This window comes from Gymnodraco acuticeps, unplaced genomic scaffold (genome assembly GCF_902827175.1).
Source record: "Gymnodraco acuticeps unplaced genomic scaffold, fGymAcu1.1, whole genome shotgun sequence".
Lineage (NCBI taxonomy): Eukaryota > Metazoa > Chordata > Actinopteri > Perciformes > Bathydraconidae > Gymnodraco > Gymnodraco acuticeps.
This window is the reverse complement of record NW_022990214.1, coordinates 2,025,842-2,041,146: the sequence shown is the minus strand read 5'-3', so window position 1 is coordinate 2,041,146 and position 15,305 is coordinate 2,025,842. Positions and strand designations below refer to the sequence as shown.

The window sequence follows — 15,305 nt, the reverse complement described above, 5'->3', positions numbered from 1 at the left end:
ATCCTCCAAGCCAGTGATGAGAGAAGTTGCTGACCCTGAGAAAAAGCTGACAAAGGTATTTCCAGCATGTAACACATTTTGTTCAGCTTGTGCAGTAACACGAGCCCAGGCCTATAAAGAGCAAGACCCAAATGGCAATTTGGGGAATGTCGTTTTTTCGCTGCCTGTTGTTCCATTGTCTGTTTCTCGTAGTGAGTTGGTGAAGCTCTTGTCCCAGGTTTGCCCCGCCGAGGAAATCACCAAACCAAAAGCAGAGGTTAATGAGATGGTCCCTGTTTCTACAGCCTTTCCATCTAGACATCCGACATCTCAAAGGTTCCGAAAATTGTTTTCCTGCTCTTTAATTGCTTCCAGGGTGCCGGGTTGCTGAGTTGGTGAATGTGGAAAGTAGGCAGTGGTAAAATAGGGTAACATTTACACCCGGGGTAAGCTATGTTTCATTTATTCTATGTAAGTATAAGCTCTGTTATTAAGTTGATGTTTCAGTGTCTTGGGGACCCTTCTTTTATGCGGGGGGGGGTGGTTGTCCACTATGTGGTGCTGTTGTAACCTGGGTTTATCTTTGCAATCAGCAGTGATGAGATCCACCTGTGGCACCTGGTTCCAGCATTTAAGAGAGCTGCAGAACAGGCTCTCGCTCTCTCTCGGCTGCCCTGCTCTCCACTCTATCCCCATGGAGGGAGAGGTTGTATATGTCAAGGGGCATGGCCATGGGCTCCGTCCCTTTCCGCAGAGAGACCGTTACGACCAGCGACGTGCAGTCAGGGGAGGAAGAGCCTCACCTGTCATACTCCAATGTAACGGAAACAAATTATAATAATACAAATAATAATAATAATAAAATGTCTCCACTGATCTGTGGTGTAAATGTGATTTCTGTATGATTCCAATCGCTTTTTACAGTAAAAATCAGCAAATTTGCCGAGCTCCGCTACAACCAGTGCTTGAATTGGGCCGGTGATTTGTACCCATGTGGTACCGGCACTGCCGGTACTCAGTACAATGCCAGTACTCAGCCGCCGGCGGCACGCCATGACACATGACAACAAATATGCCCAGCGTACCTAGATGCGGCATATATGACGCGCCGCAGCGATAGACTAGAGCAGAAAATACATCACATAACATTAGCATTTCGAAAATGTTAGCGTGGCTTAATAATAGTGTGAAAAGACAGCGGTTGTCGCCGGACAAGGATTCCCTCTCTCCTTTCCTGCTGAAAGATGGTGAGTGTACTCAGGGACGAGGAGTCATTTAACCAGCCGCCAGTAGGAGTTAGGCTTTACTTTCTTTTATATCCATAAAGAAAAAGTAAATCTGTTTACAGTTGTTTCAATATGGATGTTGAGAGGTATCCATATATCTCTTCATTTTGCTCTCAACGTGCACCAGATTGATGCATCTAACTTCAATATTAAAAAAAAAATCTCCCTGGGGAGCATGCCCCCAGACCCCCCTAGAGGGTGTCAGGTCCACTCCCCACTTATACAAATAGCACTTTACCACTGCACCCCCTCTAATCTCAGATGCACCCTGAGCAGAGTTGGGTGTAACACGTTACAAAGTAACTGTAATAATATTACTTTTGTCGGTAACGAGTAGTGTAACGCGTTACTTTTATAATTCGGTAATCACACTACAGTTACTAACATTGCCCCGACATGCGTTACTTCGTTACTTTTATAAAATAATCACACTCACTGACAGACAAGAGGGGTTTCCGCCGCAGGTTTACAGTCTATGGTTTATATACATGTAGGCCTATGTAATCTGCGCGACTTGCGAGACCACATCTCCACGTGCAGTGCTGCATAAACATGGCTGAGTCTTTCCATCTGTAAACTCCCTCAACGGGGCCGCTCGCTCTCTTTTGTTGACCGCCCTCTCACGGGTGAACAGTTCAATGTCCCGCTTCATTGTAGGAATTCTGCCATGTCTCTACCACTTTAGTTTGACCATCTCTGTTACTAAGTTATGGAATACTAAATACATAAGTAATTAGATACCTTACCGTTACTGCGCTCATAAAGAATGATAAGAATAATGCGTCTTGAACTGGTTTCATTAATTAGTGTCTTGACGTTTCACAGACTGTTAGCTTGTTGTGGTAGGCTGGTAGCCTATTTTAGAGCATATAAAAAGAAAGACTTGTGTTATGTCTTCCTTAATGCAATAGTAATTGGGGGTGCAAGTGGAGTCTCGCAGAGGCAAAACTGTGGCGCGCTTACACTGTAGGTGCGCCGCAGTCTGCGTGATCTGCCTGTAGGGAGGGGCGGGCCGGCCCTGCGAGTAAAGTAACGAGTAAAGTAACGAGTTACTTTATGTAGAGAGTAACGAAGTAGTGTAATATATTACTTTTTTTTAAAGTAATATGTAATATGTAATATATTACTTTTTTTTAGTAACGACCCCATCTCTGACCCTGAGTCATTTTGTTTAAGTACAGTGAGCCTTTCTAAAATATACAGTAAAGAGACAAACCCACCAGCATTATAGGATATACTATGACTTTAAGCCAAATACTTGTTTTTGGGCTGTATAAATACATTGATTTGAAACAGTTGCTGATTTAGAGTACTGGCACCTTTTTTATTCCAATTCAAGCACTGGCTACAACTACAGGGAGCGATGAGATTGAGAAGTAAGGCAGGGACGAGCTTTGCCTCACGTCACCCCACATCAACTGGCTGGAACGTATGGAGCCCCCTAGGGGACATGGAGAAGAAAACAAAAATGATTTGAACAAAAAAAAGTTTTGCGAGATCTCGCAAAACCCCGTTGCAGTTTGTAGACGGTCCCTAAGCACTCCTCTCCCTCCTCAAGCTGCAGATTGTGACCAATTATTGATGTTTAGCTCGGATGACGGCGCGTATCGAACTGTTCTGATAAAAACGACTCTGTAGCTCGTTGTCTACCTTGCTATGGTTGTAAAGTCATGTTGTTTGTATTTTCACAACGTGATGTTCATGAGTTATTGATCCGCGAAATTCGAATCTCTCAATAACTCAGCTCAGAGGGACGTGCATGTCCCCTCGCTCTGAGTGTTCTCTTGAGGTGTCTTTCACTTATGTGAAACCCGTGCCTATTGCCAAGCACTGATGTTATATCTTTATATTTAAGGCCAAGCTCAAAGTAAAATCGATGAACCGCTCCATTGTTGTGGTTTCTGTGTTGCCGTAGCAGCCAAACTGACCAGGAAGTACATTGAGCTAAATGAAAAACTAGGGCCAACAGGGTGGGTGGAGGGGGTCTGGAGGACAGGCTTGGGCTGACAGCCCAGGGGCACAGCGGAGGACCCGGAAGGGGTCTCGGGCGGACGGCCCGGTGGCAAGGCAGAGTTCAAGGTGGGGGACTCGGGCGGACGGCCCGGGGGCAAGTCAGAATCCAAAGAAGAGTCAGGGAGCCGGGCCCGAGGGCGAAGACCGCGGCTCTCAGGGGGCCGGGCTCGAGGGCGAAGACCAGACAGCTCCGGAGGCCGGGCAGGAAAGCGCTGACGGGACAGCTCTGGAGGCTGGGCAGGACCCGGTGTCGGCCGGACAGGAACCGGAGCCGGTGGGACAGGCTTCGGCAGGATCCCCCACGGAAGAGGACCAGGAGTTGGCAGGACCCCCGGCGAGACAGGTGACGGCGGGACCTCCAACGGAACAAGACATGGGATTGGCAGGACCCCCAGCAGAAGAGTCGTCGGCGGGACCCCCAACGGGACAGGACACAGGGTTGGCAGGACCCCCGGCAGGAGAGTAGTCGGCGGGACCCCCAACGGGACAGGACATGGAGCTGGCAGAAACCCCAGCGGAACCTCCAACGGCACAAGACATAGGGTTGGCAGGACCCCCGGCAGAAGAGTAATCGGCGGGACCCCCAACGGGACAGGACACAGGGTTGGCAGGACCCCCGGCAGGAGAGTAGTCGGCGGGACCTCCAACGGCACAGGACATAGGGTTGGCAGGACCCCCAGCGGAACCTCCAACGGAGCAGGACATAGGGTTGGCAGGACCTCCAGCGGAACCTCCAACGGCACGGACATAGGATTGGCAGGACCCCCGGCAGAGGAGTAGTCGGCGGGGCCTACAACGGCACAGGACATAGGGTTGGCAAGACCCCCGGCAGAGGAGTAGTCGGCGGGGCCTCCAACGGGACAGGACATGGAGTTGGCAGGATCCCCAGCAGAACCTCCAACGGACCAGGACATTGGGTAGGGACTTGAGACGTTACTCGAGAGGGGACTTGAGAGGAGACTCGAGAGGAGACTCGAGAGGAGAACCAAAGGGGAACTAGAGAGGGGACTCGAGGAGGGACTAGAGGAGGGACTAAAGGAGGGACTAAAGGAAGGACTAAAGGAAGGACTAGAGGAGGGACTAGAGAAGGAAACTCGAGAGGGAATTAGAGGAGGGACTTGAGGAGGGACTAGAGGAGGGACTCGGGAAGGGACCAGAGGAGGGACCCGAGAAGGGACTAGAGATGGAACTCGAGAGGTAACTCGAGAGGGGACTTGAGAGGTAACTCGAGAGGGAACTAGACAGGACACTCAAGAGGAGACTCGAGAGGGAACTCGAGAGGTAACTCGAGAGGGAACTCGAGAGGTAACTCGAGAGGGAACTCGAGAGGTAACTCGAGAGGGAACTCGAGAGGTAACTCGAGAGGGAACTCGAGAGGTAACTCGAGAGGTAACTCGAGAGGGAACTCGAGAGGTAACTCGAGAGGGAACTCGAGAGGTAACTCGAGAGGGAACTCGAGAGGTAACTCGAGAGGTAACTCGAGAGGTAACTCGAGAGGTAACTCGAGAGGGAACTCGAGAGGGAACTCGAGAGGTAACTCGAGAGGTAACTCGAGAGGGAACTCGAGAGGGAACTCGAGAGGTAACTTGAAAGGAGGCTTGAGAGGGGACTCGAGAGGTGACTCGAGAGGGAACTCGAGGGGTGACTCGAGAGGGGACTCGAGGGGTGAATCGAGAGGGGACTCGAGGGGGGACTGGAGAGGTGACCCGAGAGGAGACTCGAGGGGGCACTTGAGAGGGAGCTGGAGAGGAGACTTGAGAGGGAACTCGAGGGGTGACTTGAGAGGGGACTCGAGGGGTGACTTGAGAGGGGACTCGAGGGGGGACTGGAGAGGTGACTCGAGAGGAGACTCGAGAGGGAACTCGAGGGGTGACTTGAGAGGGGACTCGAGGGGGGACTTGAGAGGGAACTGGAGAGGAGACTCGAGAGGGAACTGGAGGGATGACTTGAGAGGGGACTCGAGAAGGAACTTGAGAGGAGACTTGAGACGGTCGGTTCGCCAACAGAACACGGGGGGCTGGCGTCGGCCGGTACGCCGACAGGACACAGGGAGCTGGCGTCGGCCGGAGACGGGGGGCTGAAGTCGAAACCATGGCTGCTGGGGCCAGGACTGAGGCTGGAACCATGGCTGCTGGGGCCAGAACTGGGGCTGGAACCATGGCTGCTGGGGCCAGAACTGGGGCCGGAACCATGGCTGCTAGGGCCTGTACTGGGGATGGAACCATGGCTGCTGGGGCCAGAACTAGGGCCGGAACAATGGCTGCTGGAGCCTGTACTAGAGCCGGAACCATGGCTGCTGGGGCTTGAACCATGGCTGCTGGGGCCAGAACTGGGGCTGAAACCATGGCTGCTGGGGCCTGTACTGGGGCTGGAACCATGGCTGCTGGGGCCAGAACTGGGGCCGGAACCATGGCTGCTGGGGCCTGTACTGGAGCCGGAACCATGGCTGCTGGGGCCAGAACTGGGGCTGGAACCATGGCTGCTGGGGCCGAAGCAAGGGTTGACTCCAGACGGAACACACCGATGCGTATGGTGTCATAATGGGAATTGGGAGGCAGGGAGCCAGCATGGCTGGGGCTAGCAGGCAGGGGATAACACACCGAGAGGAAATCCAAAATCCAGCCAGGTAAGAATTTCACTAACCCTCGCTTCTCCGTAGCCATCTGGCGCGCCTCTGCCAGAGCTGCCTCTCGCTGCTGAACCCCGGACGCTCCCCTCCATCGATCAGAGCAGTTAGCCAAAAAAAAGGAAAAATCCAATAAATCCTGCTCAAAAGAATCTGCTGGGCCCATATTAGGTGAGTTCCTTTTGTCAAGGATGAGAGAAGCAGGCAGGACCCAAACGCAGATTTCTCAGAAAAAATACCTTTATTTCAAGGTTTATATGAAACAAACTAGGACAAAACAGAACTCTCACCCCGTGAACAACGTCCAACAACAACAACAACAACAACAACAACAACAACAAGGAACTCACAAAGACTAACGGAAAACACAGTACCTAAATGCACACAGGACTAATCAAAACAACAAGAGACAGATGAGGAGGGAGGAGAAAACACAGGGGCACCAGGTGAACACAATCGGGTAATCAGGGAGGGAAAACAGACAGAAACCAACAGGCAAAACAGGAGGTGAACACTTTACAAAATAAAACAGGAAACCAAAGACAGAAAAAGACAAGACAAAACACAACACAGACAGATCGTGACATTTGTATTTATAACAGGAGATAACAAAGGCAGGCAATCAGCCTGAAACAAACCAAAAATGCCAAAACGGCTGGTCTAAGCAGCAACAAAAAGATAACTCCAAACGAGAGTTGTAAAGCTTATTCAGCGTAATAGGTAAAGGAGAAAACAAAACCTCACGTAAAACGTGGTACAAATGAAATGAGGAAGGCTGTACACACACAGCTGTAGCTGGTCAACAGGTGCTAATTACCTGGGTCTAAGCTGTTACACGTTACACTAATCCTAAATGCTGATCAACAGGAGCTAATCTACCTGGGTCTAAGCTAACACACACACACAGCTGTAGCTGGTCAACAGGTGCTAATTACCTGGGTCTAAACTGTTACACGTTACACTAATCCTAAATGCTGATCAACAGGAGCTAATCTACCTGGGTCTAAGCTAACACAATACCACACACAACACACTACTTAGCACTCTGCTAAGCAGTCTAACTAAGTACAGAGGATTACAGGGTTTACGAACACAACAAATGAGGTAACAAGAAGCTAGAGGCGTCTGTCTATCCACACAGAGCCTCCAGAATGATCTTCGTCCCCGTCCTTTGTACTCCTCCCCCGGATGACGTTCCGGAAGCGGGCGGGAATTGGATGACGTCACTCCAATCACCGTTTCGGACGTTGCGAGGGCGGGACGGCCAATTGCATCAGGAGAACTGCACAGCTCATGTACACACACACACACACACACACACACACACACACACACACACACACACCACACACACACACACACACACACACACACACACACACACACACACACACACACACACACACACACACACCCCGAGTTAACAGTCCCAGGAAGGCAGCGGCTGTAACACCCCCTCCCTTAAGACAAAAGCCCACAGGGTTTTTGGTGAACCATAACACACAGCAACACAATGAACACAGAACACAGAACTACAGTCTGGACAAAGCTTCTGCAAACACGTTCTCTGAACCCTTCTTATGGCGGATTTGCAGGTTGTAGTCCTGAACGATCAGAGCCCACTGCATGACACGCTGATTGTGATTGTACATGCGGGAAAAGAAGACGATGGGGTTATGATCGGTAAACACTGGAACCGGCAAAGAACTGGATCCGACATAAACCTCAAAGTGATGGAGAGCTAACAACAAAGCAAGGGTCTCCTTCTCAATGGTAGAATACCGGACCTGGTGCTTATTGAACTTACGGGACAAATAACAGACAGGATGATCAACTCCATCCGCATCCTCCTGCAGTAGAACAGCACCGGCCCCCACTGCACTGGCATCCACCTCAAGGGTAAAGGGCTTAGCGAGATTGGGAGCAGCGAGTACAGGAGCGTGACTTAAGAGTGTTTTTACACAGTCAAATGCATGTTGGCACTCAGGGGTCCAAACGTAGTCCACCTTGGGACTTATCAAATTGGTCAGGGGTTGGGCTACAGTGGAAAAGTTGCGGTAGTAGCCTGCCATACCGAGAAAACGGCGGAGATCACTCCTGGTGACAGGCACCGCACATTCAGCCACCGCAGCAACCTTAGCTTCCACTGGTCGGACTTGGCCTTGCCCAACCTGCTTCCCTGTTTGCATCAACTGCAGGAGGTCAAGCAGCAGGGGTCATCTGATGTCCTTTAGGTTGGATCAACACCAGCCTCTGGAAAGATTTCATGACTGCAGAGGGCAGTGGACCTTTAGTCATGTAATACTGTGATGTAGGGTAATGCATTTGTATTAACAGGGAGGTTATATTTCAGCATTTGAGATACACCTTGAGGCCTGATTTGGTAAAAAGCCCACTTACCACGACAAGGTACAGGCCATAAATGGGATAAGATATGACAAAGACATAAGGTGAAAAACAAATGAGAAAGAAAGGCATACACATATACAAACAGGTACATAAAGGGTGTAGAGGGGCACCGAATACCAGTGTCCTGCCTCTAAACAAAAATATTGTGGTTGTGCCTGTTTATTAGAATAACCTTAAATGGTAGGTCAGGCATGTGTGGGTCTTCGGTCCTATAACATAAATCAATATATATATCAATATTATGTAAAAAAAGCTAAACGTGAAATAATAAGTATGTGGATCAGTAAACTCACTTCATTTCCCCACGAGTACTCTTGAGTGTCGTGTGCATTTTTGCTTGACAGCAGGTGTTCTTGCTGCTTTCAGCTGCTCTTGGGTTCACCCTATGCTGACACTTATAACTTGCCTGAACAAAATAAAGCAGATTTATTATAGTACAGGTCAAAGTAAAAAGGATCATTAAAAGGTAACTTCAAGAAATATCAACAAGACAACACTTACTTTGAAAAGCACCCGCTTCCCCAACCTGGGTCGGGTAACATCCACCCTCCATGTCACCCCTGATGACCCCTTCAGCTTTTGTACCCACTCCTTGACCTGTTCCACAGTGTGGACATCCAGTCTCAAAGTGGCCTCAAAACCAATGTGGTCCCCCAGTGAAACCACTTCTTCATACTGGCACACGTGGTATCTGAACTCACCTGGTAGTCAACCCTACAAGGAAACAGACAACTATTAATTAAAATCCACACACATAATACTGTGTCAGCTCAGAATACCAGTAAGAGTAGAATACACATTATACTGGCAGGCTTAAAAAGTCTGAAAAATCCAACCCTCAAAATCCTAAAACATTGGTATAGTTATGCTAAAATGTTTATATTCTCTTTAAATGTACTTCATGTGCTTGCATGTTATTCTTTGTAATGCCTTGTCTTTTATCTGGACAATAAGTCTGTTATTAAGTGGTATAGTTTAGATGATGATGGTGATGATGATGATGATGTGTCATCAAATCAAATCAAGTTTTATTTATATAGCACATTTATAAACGATCTTTGGTCGAGCCAAAGTGCTGTACATATAATAAAAATAGCCTACAGTAGAGACACTTTACAGCAAATACAACAGCACAGATTGTTCAGAATATCAGTATGAGAAAAAACGACACCCTCTATCTATGTGTAGGTGAGGCATTGATATGAGCAAACACATCCAATGTAATTTGATGTTCATCATAATATTGAGAGATAGATATTATCAGATACCTTCAACTGCGGGTACTCCATATTGTTCTGTGTGCCTCCAGAGCACACTAAAACACGAGGTCTGAAATTAAAGCAAAAAAAAGAGCCTATAGTTATTCAGGTATATTCTGATGCTAATACTTTAGTACTTATACTTGAGTATTTCTACACTCTGGTACTTGTACCTTTACTCAAGTACAATATCTTATCACTTCTTACACCTCTGGAAAGCACTTTTATGTAAAGGAATACATTTTTATAAATGTCCCAACATTACATTTTTACATGGCAAAACGTTAATATGTTATTAATGTCAAATGTTATATGTTGTATTATATAACAAAATAGACATTTATAACATATTAAAAATGTCTATCTTTAAATAAAATATTAAATAGATACCTTTACATCCTAAACAGAAGGTCAAAAACGTTAATATGTTACATGACAAACAAAAAAACGAAACATTATATAGGCTATATATACAGATGTTTGCTAATGTATCCCTCTTATATCCATCAGGAATTAATATTAAATGATGAATTAACATTACCTCAGCACTGTATAAGTGTGGTCGTCAGTCATATTGACAAAGAAGCACTATTATATTGTATATTATGCGGCGTTTAAAAGGACGGTATTTCACTTGTCAGATTCAGGTGTCCCGCGTGAGGCAGTGATGTAACCATAGGCAGGGGCGGACTGGGGGGAAAAAGTGGCCCGGGGATTAATTGACAGACAGGCCCACTTAATGCGTGGATGTATCGGCCGGCCGGCGACGAAAGTATGTTACTTAACAAAAAACCCTATGTATTTTATGTTATTTTGGACCATTATTCATATAGTCATCACATTACCTGAGCCCTTGAGTTGCCTAAGCAAAATAGTTACAGCATATATTTAGTGATTTTAATGTTAACAGATCATTGATGCAATAACATTTGGACCCAATTTGCCTGACTTGACGCATGGAATAAAACATGGGCGTAGCAAGCATCCTCAATGTGGGTGAGACAATTTGACAGGGGGTGTGGGCAGGTGGTGGACCTCACCTCCTCTAGGGGGGTCCGGGGGCATGCTCCCCCGGGAAGATTTGTTTTAAAATGTTGAAGTTAAATGCATCAATCTGGTGCATTTTGAGAGCAAAATTAGGGACTAAATCTATGGATACATCTCTCAACACCAATATGAAACAGAACTGTAAACAGATTTACTTTTTCTTTCAACATTTATTTGAACAGCAAGTGGAGGCAAAAGTGACTGCACCCAGAACAATAAACCTGCTCGCTAACTAGCCTAAACTCAGTAACAGAATGTGGGTTCTGAATGAACGTTCTTCTCCACAGCCGTGCGACCTCTGAGTCAGACGTCACTTCCCCCTTTTCTATCCTACGGGTGCAGCCACTCCCCCTGAACCCCGTTTCCCCCCCCCTCCCCTATGCAAGCCCCTCCCTCTGAACCCAGGGCTCGCTACAATACTGTATACACATACACAACAACAAAAAACACTAGAGGGCAGGGCAACATACTTATAAACAATAAGCCCTGTCAATACTTCCTACCCTTTTGGGTCTATAAGTGAGCTCATCCATGTGTTGCTTTTAAAAGGAGGAGGCTGGGTTGAAGTGGTTGATTTTGACATTGGGAGCAAGGTTGTAGAAGTCAGTCCCCTCTGGAAAAAATAGGGTGGCCTATGGGTGAGAGACAAAACATATATGCATGTTATGTACACATTATCGAAGAGATACTGACATCCACCTGAAGCCTTCATTAGAACAAATGTCATGTTTTTAATGTTGTTTAATAGTCTGCAATAATCACTAATTTATTAGTGTCAAGATTGGGAAGTCACATAGTAATAAATGTAAATGTATTATTACCTCACTGAATTAGTAGTTTCTGCAGCAGCTCACTTTTCTCTGCAACACCATCTATAATTTGGTCACTATCCAGCATCTTCAAAACATCTGGTTGAGTAGCCATGAGCATAAAGGACTCCAGGTTCTGTTGAGAGAGCGAGCTCCTGAGCCTGTTTTTGATGAATTTTAGTGTTGAAAAGCTTCGCTCGCATGCTACCTGTGTGACAGACAGGGTAAGCAGGAACCTGTATGCAAGGCCAATGATGTGGTATGCATCTGTCAGGAGGTTGTACTGCTTAAGGATACGGTAGCAACACAATGGGCAGTCCTTGCAAGATGAGCACTTTTTATATACCATCTCCGCTTCATCTTCAGCATCCTCTGGCCCAGCCTCTGTTGTCTTGGTTGTGTATTCCTCAAATACAGATGTCTTCAACCTATTCCACTGTCCTGCCAGACTGATGAGCTCACTCTGTAATTTGGCCACCGTTGCTCTGTCATCAAATGGCAGCAAGCACTTGCTTAATTCTTGGAGTGCTGCCTCTGGGAAACCACCGGCATAAGATGTTACCTGGCTGAATCTTTTTGGGTCCAGAAGTGCCAAATCAGCATACAAAGTGCCATTTTTGAGGAAGCGCTGGTGCATGCTTCCTGTGACTGTGTCCATGATTTGATTATGGACATCAATCTTGTATGATGTTTCAGCATCAGTCACAGCCTCATCCTTGGACATCTCTCCAGGCATGGTTTTCTTCTTTCTACCCCGTTTCTGTGGCAGAGCGGCCTCAACCTCCAGCTCAGTCTCCTCACTCTGCTCCTCTGTTTGATTGTTGGCCCACTGAACGAATGTGGCGGCCGCCGTCTTGACTTTCTCGAAGTCTCTGGTCATATCTTTCAGCTGTGTTTCTGCAGCCACAATCATCCGATGAGCTGTCAGGATGTCCATTCCACTTTTCTGAAGGTATTTTGAGACTGGTGAGGTGACCTGGAAAATTCTCAGGAAGATCTGAGCTGTAAGTATTGTTTCATACCTCAGAAGCTGGGTGATGTATCCACGTGCATTGACCCGTGCAGTGGCGTTGATGGTCTGTCCATGTTGAATGGCGGAGAGGGTATGAAGGACATCAACATACAGGGCATTATCTGGCTTTCCAAAAGAGCCAAATACCTTAGTCACAGCAACGTCTTTGGACCACCAGCGTGTCTCTCCAATCGGGGCGAGACGTCTGTGTCTTGGGTCTTTGCTCTCCTTCTCCCAGATGTTCATCCTCTGGTAGGACTCTCTGATGAAGACAGCGATGTTGTTCAACAGGGAAAAAAGAGACCCACTTGCCAATACACATTGTGTTGTGTCTGCCAGGACGAGGTTCAGGACGTGTGCGTAGCACCATACATGGACATGGGTGGGGGACATTTTGGCGAGCAGTGCAGAGAAGCCTTTATATTGGCCTTGCATATTGGAGGCCCCATCGGTGGAATTTCCAATACACTGCCTCACATCCAGTTTCATGGTCTCCAGTACTTCATTCACAACAAGTTGTGCAAAGTACTGCCCAGTGGATGCCTCACATTTAATCACAGCAACAAGTCGCTCATGAACAATGTCTGTCACATATCGTATGACAACAGAGCACTGATCTTGGGCTGTGATGTCCTGTGTGGTGTCAATCTGGATAGAATACATGCCAGATTCCCGGACTTCAGTGGCGATGGTGGCCTTCATTAGGCGTTGGATGGTGGTGATGATGTAGTTGATGGTTGTTTTGGATAGGAGAGTGACAAGGGAACCTCTACCTTGTCTTAAACCAGACTGGTGTATTTGCTTGCTCTTTTCTATACAGAGAGTGAGGTGTTCCTTGAGACACACATCATATTTTCCCAGCAAAACAATCATCTCTAAAAAGTTACCATGATCAATGGTGTCATCATCTAGTGTATATAATGCCTCCGCCTGCGTGCCCCTGTAGCTCAAACCCCTTTGACCAATGAGTTTCAACACATCTATGATGCGCTCCAACACTTGACGCTTCCTGCGGACTTCCTCTCTGTGACGTGACATCTGAGGTCCCATGAGAAGGTCCTGAATTGTGTTTTTTGAGAATCTGAGGAAATATGCCTCAGCGCAACCTCTGTGAGCATGGCTCTGCTCATGCTCCTCGACTCTCTGATGTATGTGTGTGAAGTTGGTCATGCCAGTGATGAAGGAGTTGCTATCTCTAGGATTAGCAAAAGCCATACAAAGGGAGCAGAAGAGTACTTCTCTGGCTTCACTGTATGATAGCCATTTCCTGTTTGTGCCGTCTTTGCAAAAAAAAAGCCCTCTGCACTACAGCCTTGTCTGCCTTCTGCTGGGGGTGAAAACGGAAGAATAGGTCTAATGTGCCTGACATCGGCCTGGTGAAATAATCAACTGGGGTGGCACTGACATCCTGGCCTTGACTAACTCTGTCAGTGTCAGCAGCAGGATCATCTTCAGCCTACATAAATGATTAGTATTGATTAGTATGTTACGTTATTATGTTACCACCATGTTATTATTATGTATGTAAACCAAGTAAAGTCTTAAAGACAGTAACAGGCTAATTTCCACCAGACAGTAACTTTAGTTGCAGGTTTACAAATAATGGACCCTTTATTATTTTTAGTATTAATAAGGTAACCTAACGTCTAAGCTAATCAAACAAAAGACAGTATAAGCAATCATAGTAGTCTCATTGATTCACCAGCCCAAGTCAAGTGGCTATAATGTTCAAATAGATTACCGTTGTCAATGAGTGAAGCAAATCTACCAGCAGCTTGCATATTTCACCAGAATTTGGTCAGTGAATGGTGTTAATTTTACCCTGTCCCTGTGAACACACAATGTACTGTAGGCAATAGGCTAGCTAGCTAATGCATTAGCTGTCCCTGTGAACACACAATGTACTATAGGCAATAGCCTAGCTAGCTAGAAATAGGCTAGCTAGCTAATATTACCTCATCTGCTACATTAAAAAGCAAGCTAGCATTAGCCAAATGAGGATTTTCACTTTCAGCATCAATCATAACATTAACTTACCATCATATCACTGCTGGTACTGGGCTCTAGATGCCGCTGTGCTGTGTCAGTTTCATTGCTGGACTCACTGCCACTGGGAATGGCCGCTGTGTCGGCTAACGTTACATCAGCTTCTCCGGTGGTGGTTGTACTACAACTAGAACCAGCTGCAGGACCAAACGAAAAGTCTGTAATTTGTTTTGATTTTGCTGAACCTTCCTCAAGTGCTTTCATTTTTTTATCCCTAAGTTTTTGTGCACCTCCTTTACGCTTTGGAGCTTGTTTATCCATCAGTAACTCACTCCTGATCTTTCACTGCGCAGTGACAGCTCCTACGGGCCTGATGGGGAGTGGCCGGCCCGGAACACTTACAAATGTGGGCACTTACAAATGTGGGCCGGTAGGATTTAGTTAAGCAAAAAAAAAAAGGGAGTGGCCGGTATACTTACAAATGTGGGCCGGTAGGATTTAGGCAAAAAAAAAAAAAAAAATGTATTTATTGTTTTGGCCCTCCGGCCCACGCACAGCACCGGCCCACCGGGGAAACTCCCGGTATTCCCGATGGCCAGTCCGCCCCTGACCATAGGGATGTAACGCCAGGTTGATGTGACGTAACGCCGCGTCGATGCTTGCGTAATGCGGAAGTGGGATCTAAACTGGGTTGGAAGAACGATAGACGCGTCCCGGACCGAAAAAGCTGCGAGGGGGCCTCCACACGCTGCATCTCACACCGGCTCTCATCCTGTCTCTGTTTAGGAGAAGGCTCGTAAACTGGACTTTTGAGGCGCGTTCACGCTCAACCCTGCTGAGGAATGAGCGGAGGTGTGTGCAGTGCTATTCACACAGTGC

The 15,305-nt window shown here is 47.1% G+C and overlaps 1 protein-coding gene across 1 annotated transcript; it reads right to left on the bottom strand.

Annotated features, from left to right (window-relative positions):
- Positions 1-11,132: 11,132 nt before the first annotated feature.
- LOC117547705 lies at positions 11,133-14,837 on the bottom strand. The gene is made up of 3 exons (XM_034218485.1): positions 14,478-14,837; positions 11,441-13,896; positions 11,133-11,251 (listed from the first exon to the last, which is right to left on the bottom strand). Exon 2 carries the CDS (start codon positions 13,653-13,655, stop codon positions 11,442-11,444), a length of 2,214 nt encoding a protein of 737 aa, XP_034074376.1. The 5' UTR covers positions 13,656-13,896; positions 14,478-14,837; the 3' UTR covers positions 11,133-11,251; position 11,441.
- Positions 14,838-15,305: the final 468 nt, after the last annotated feature.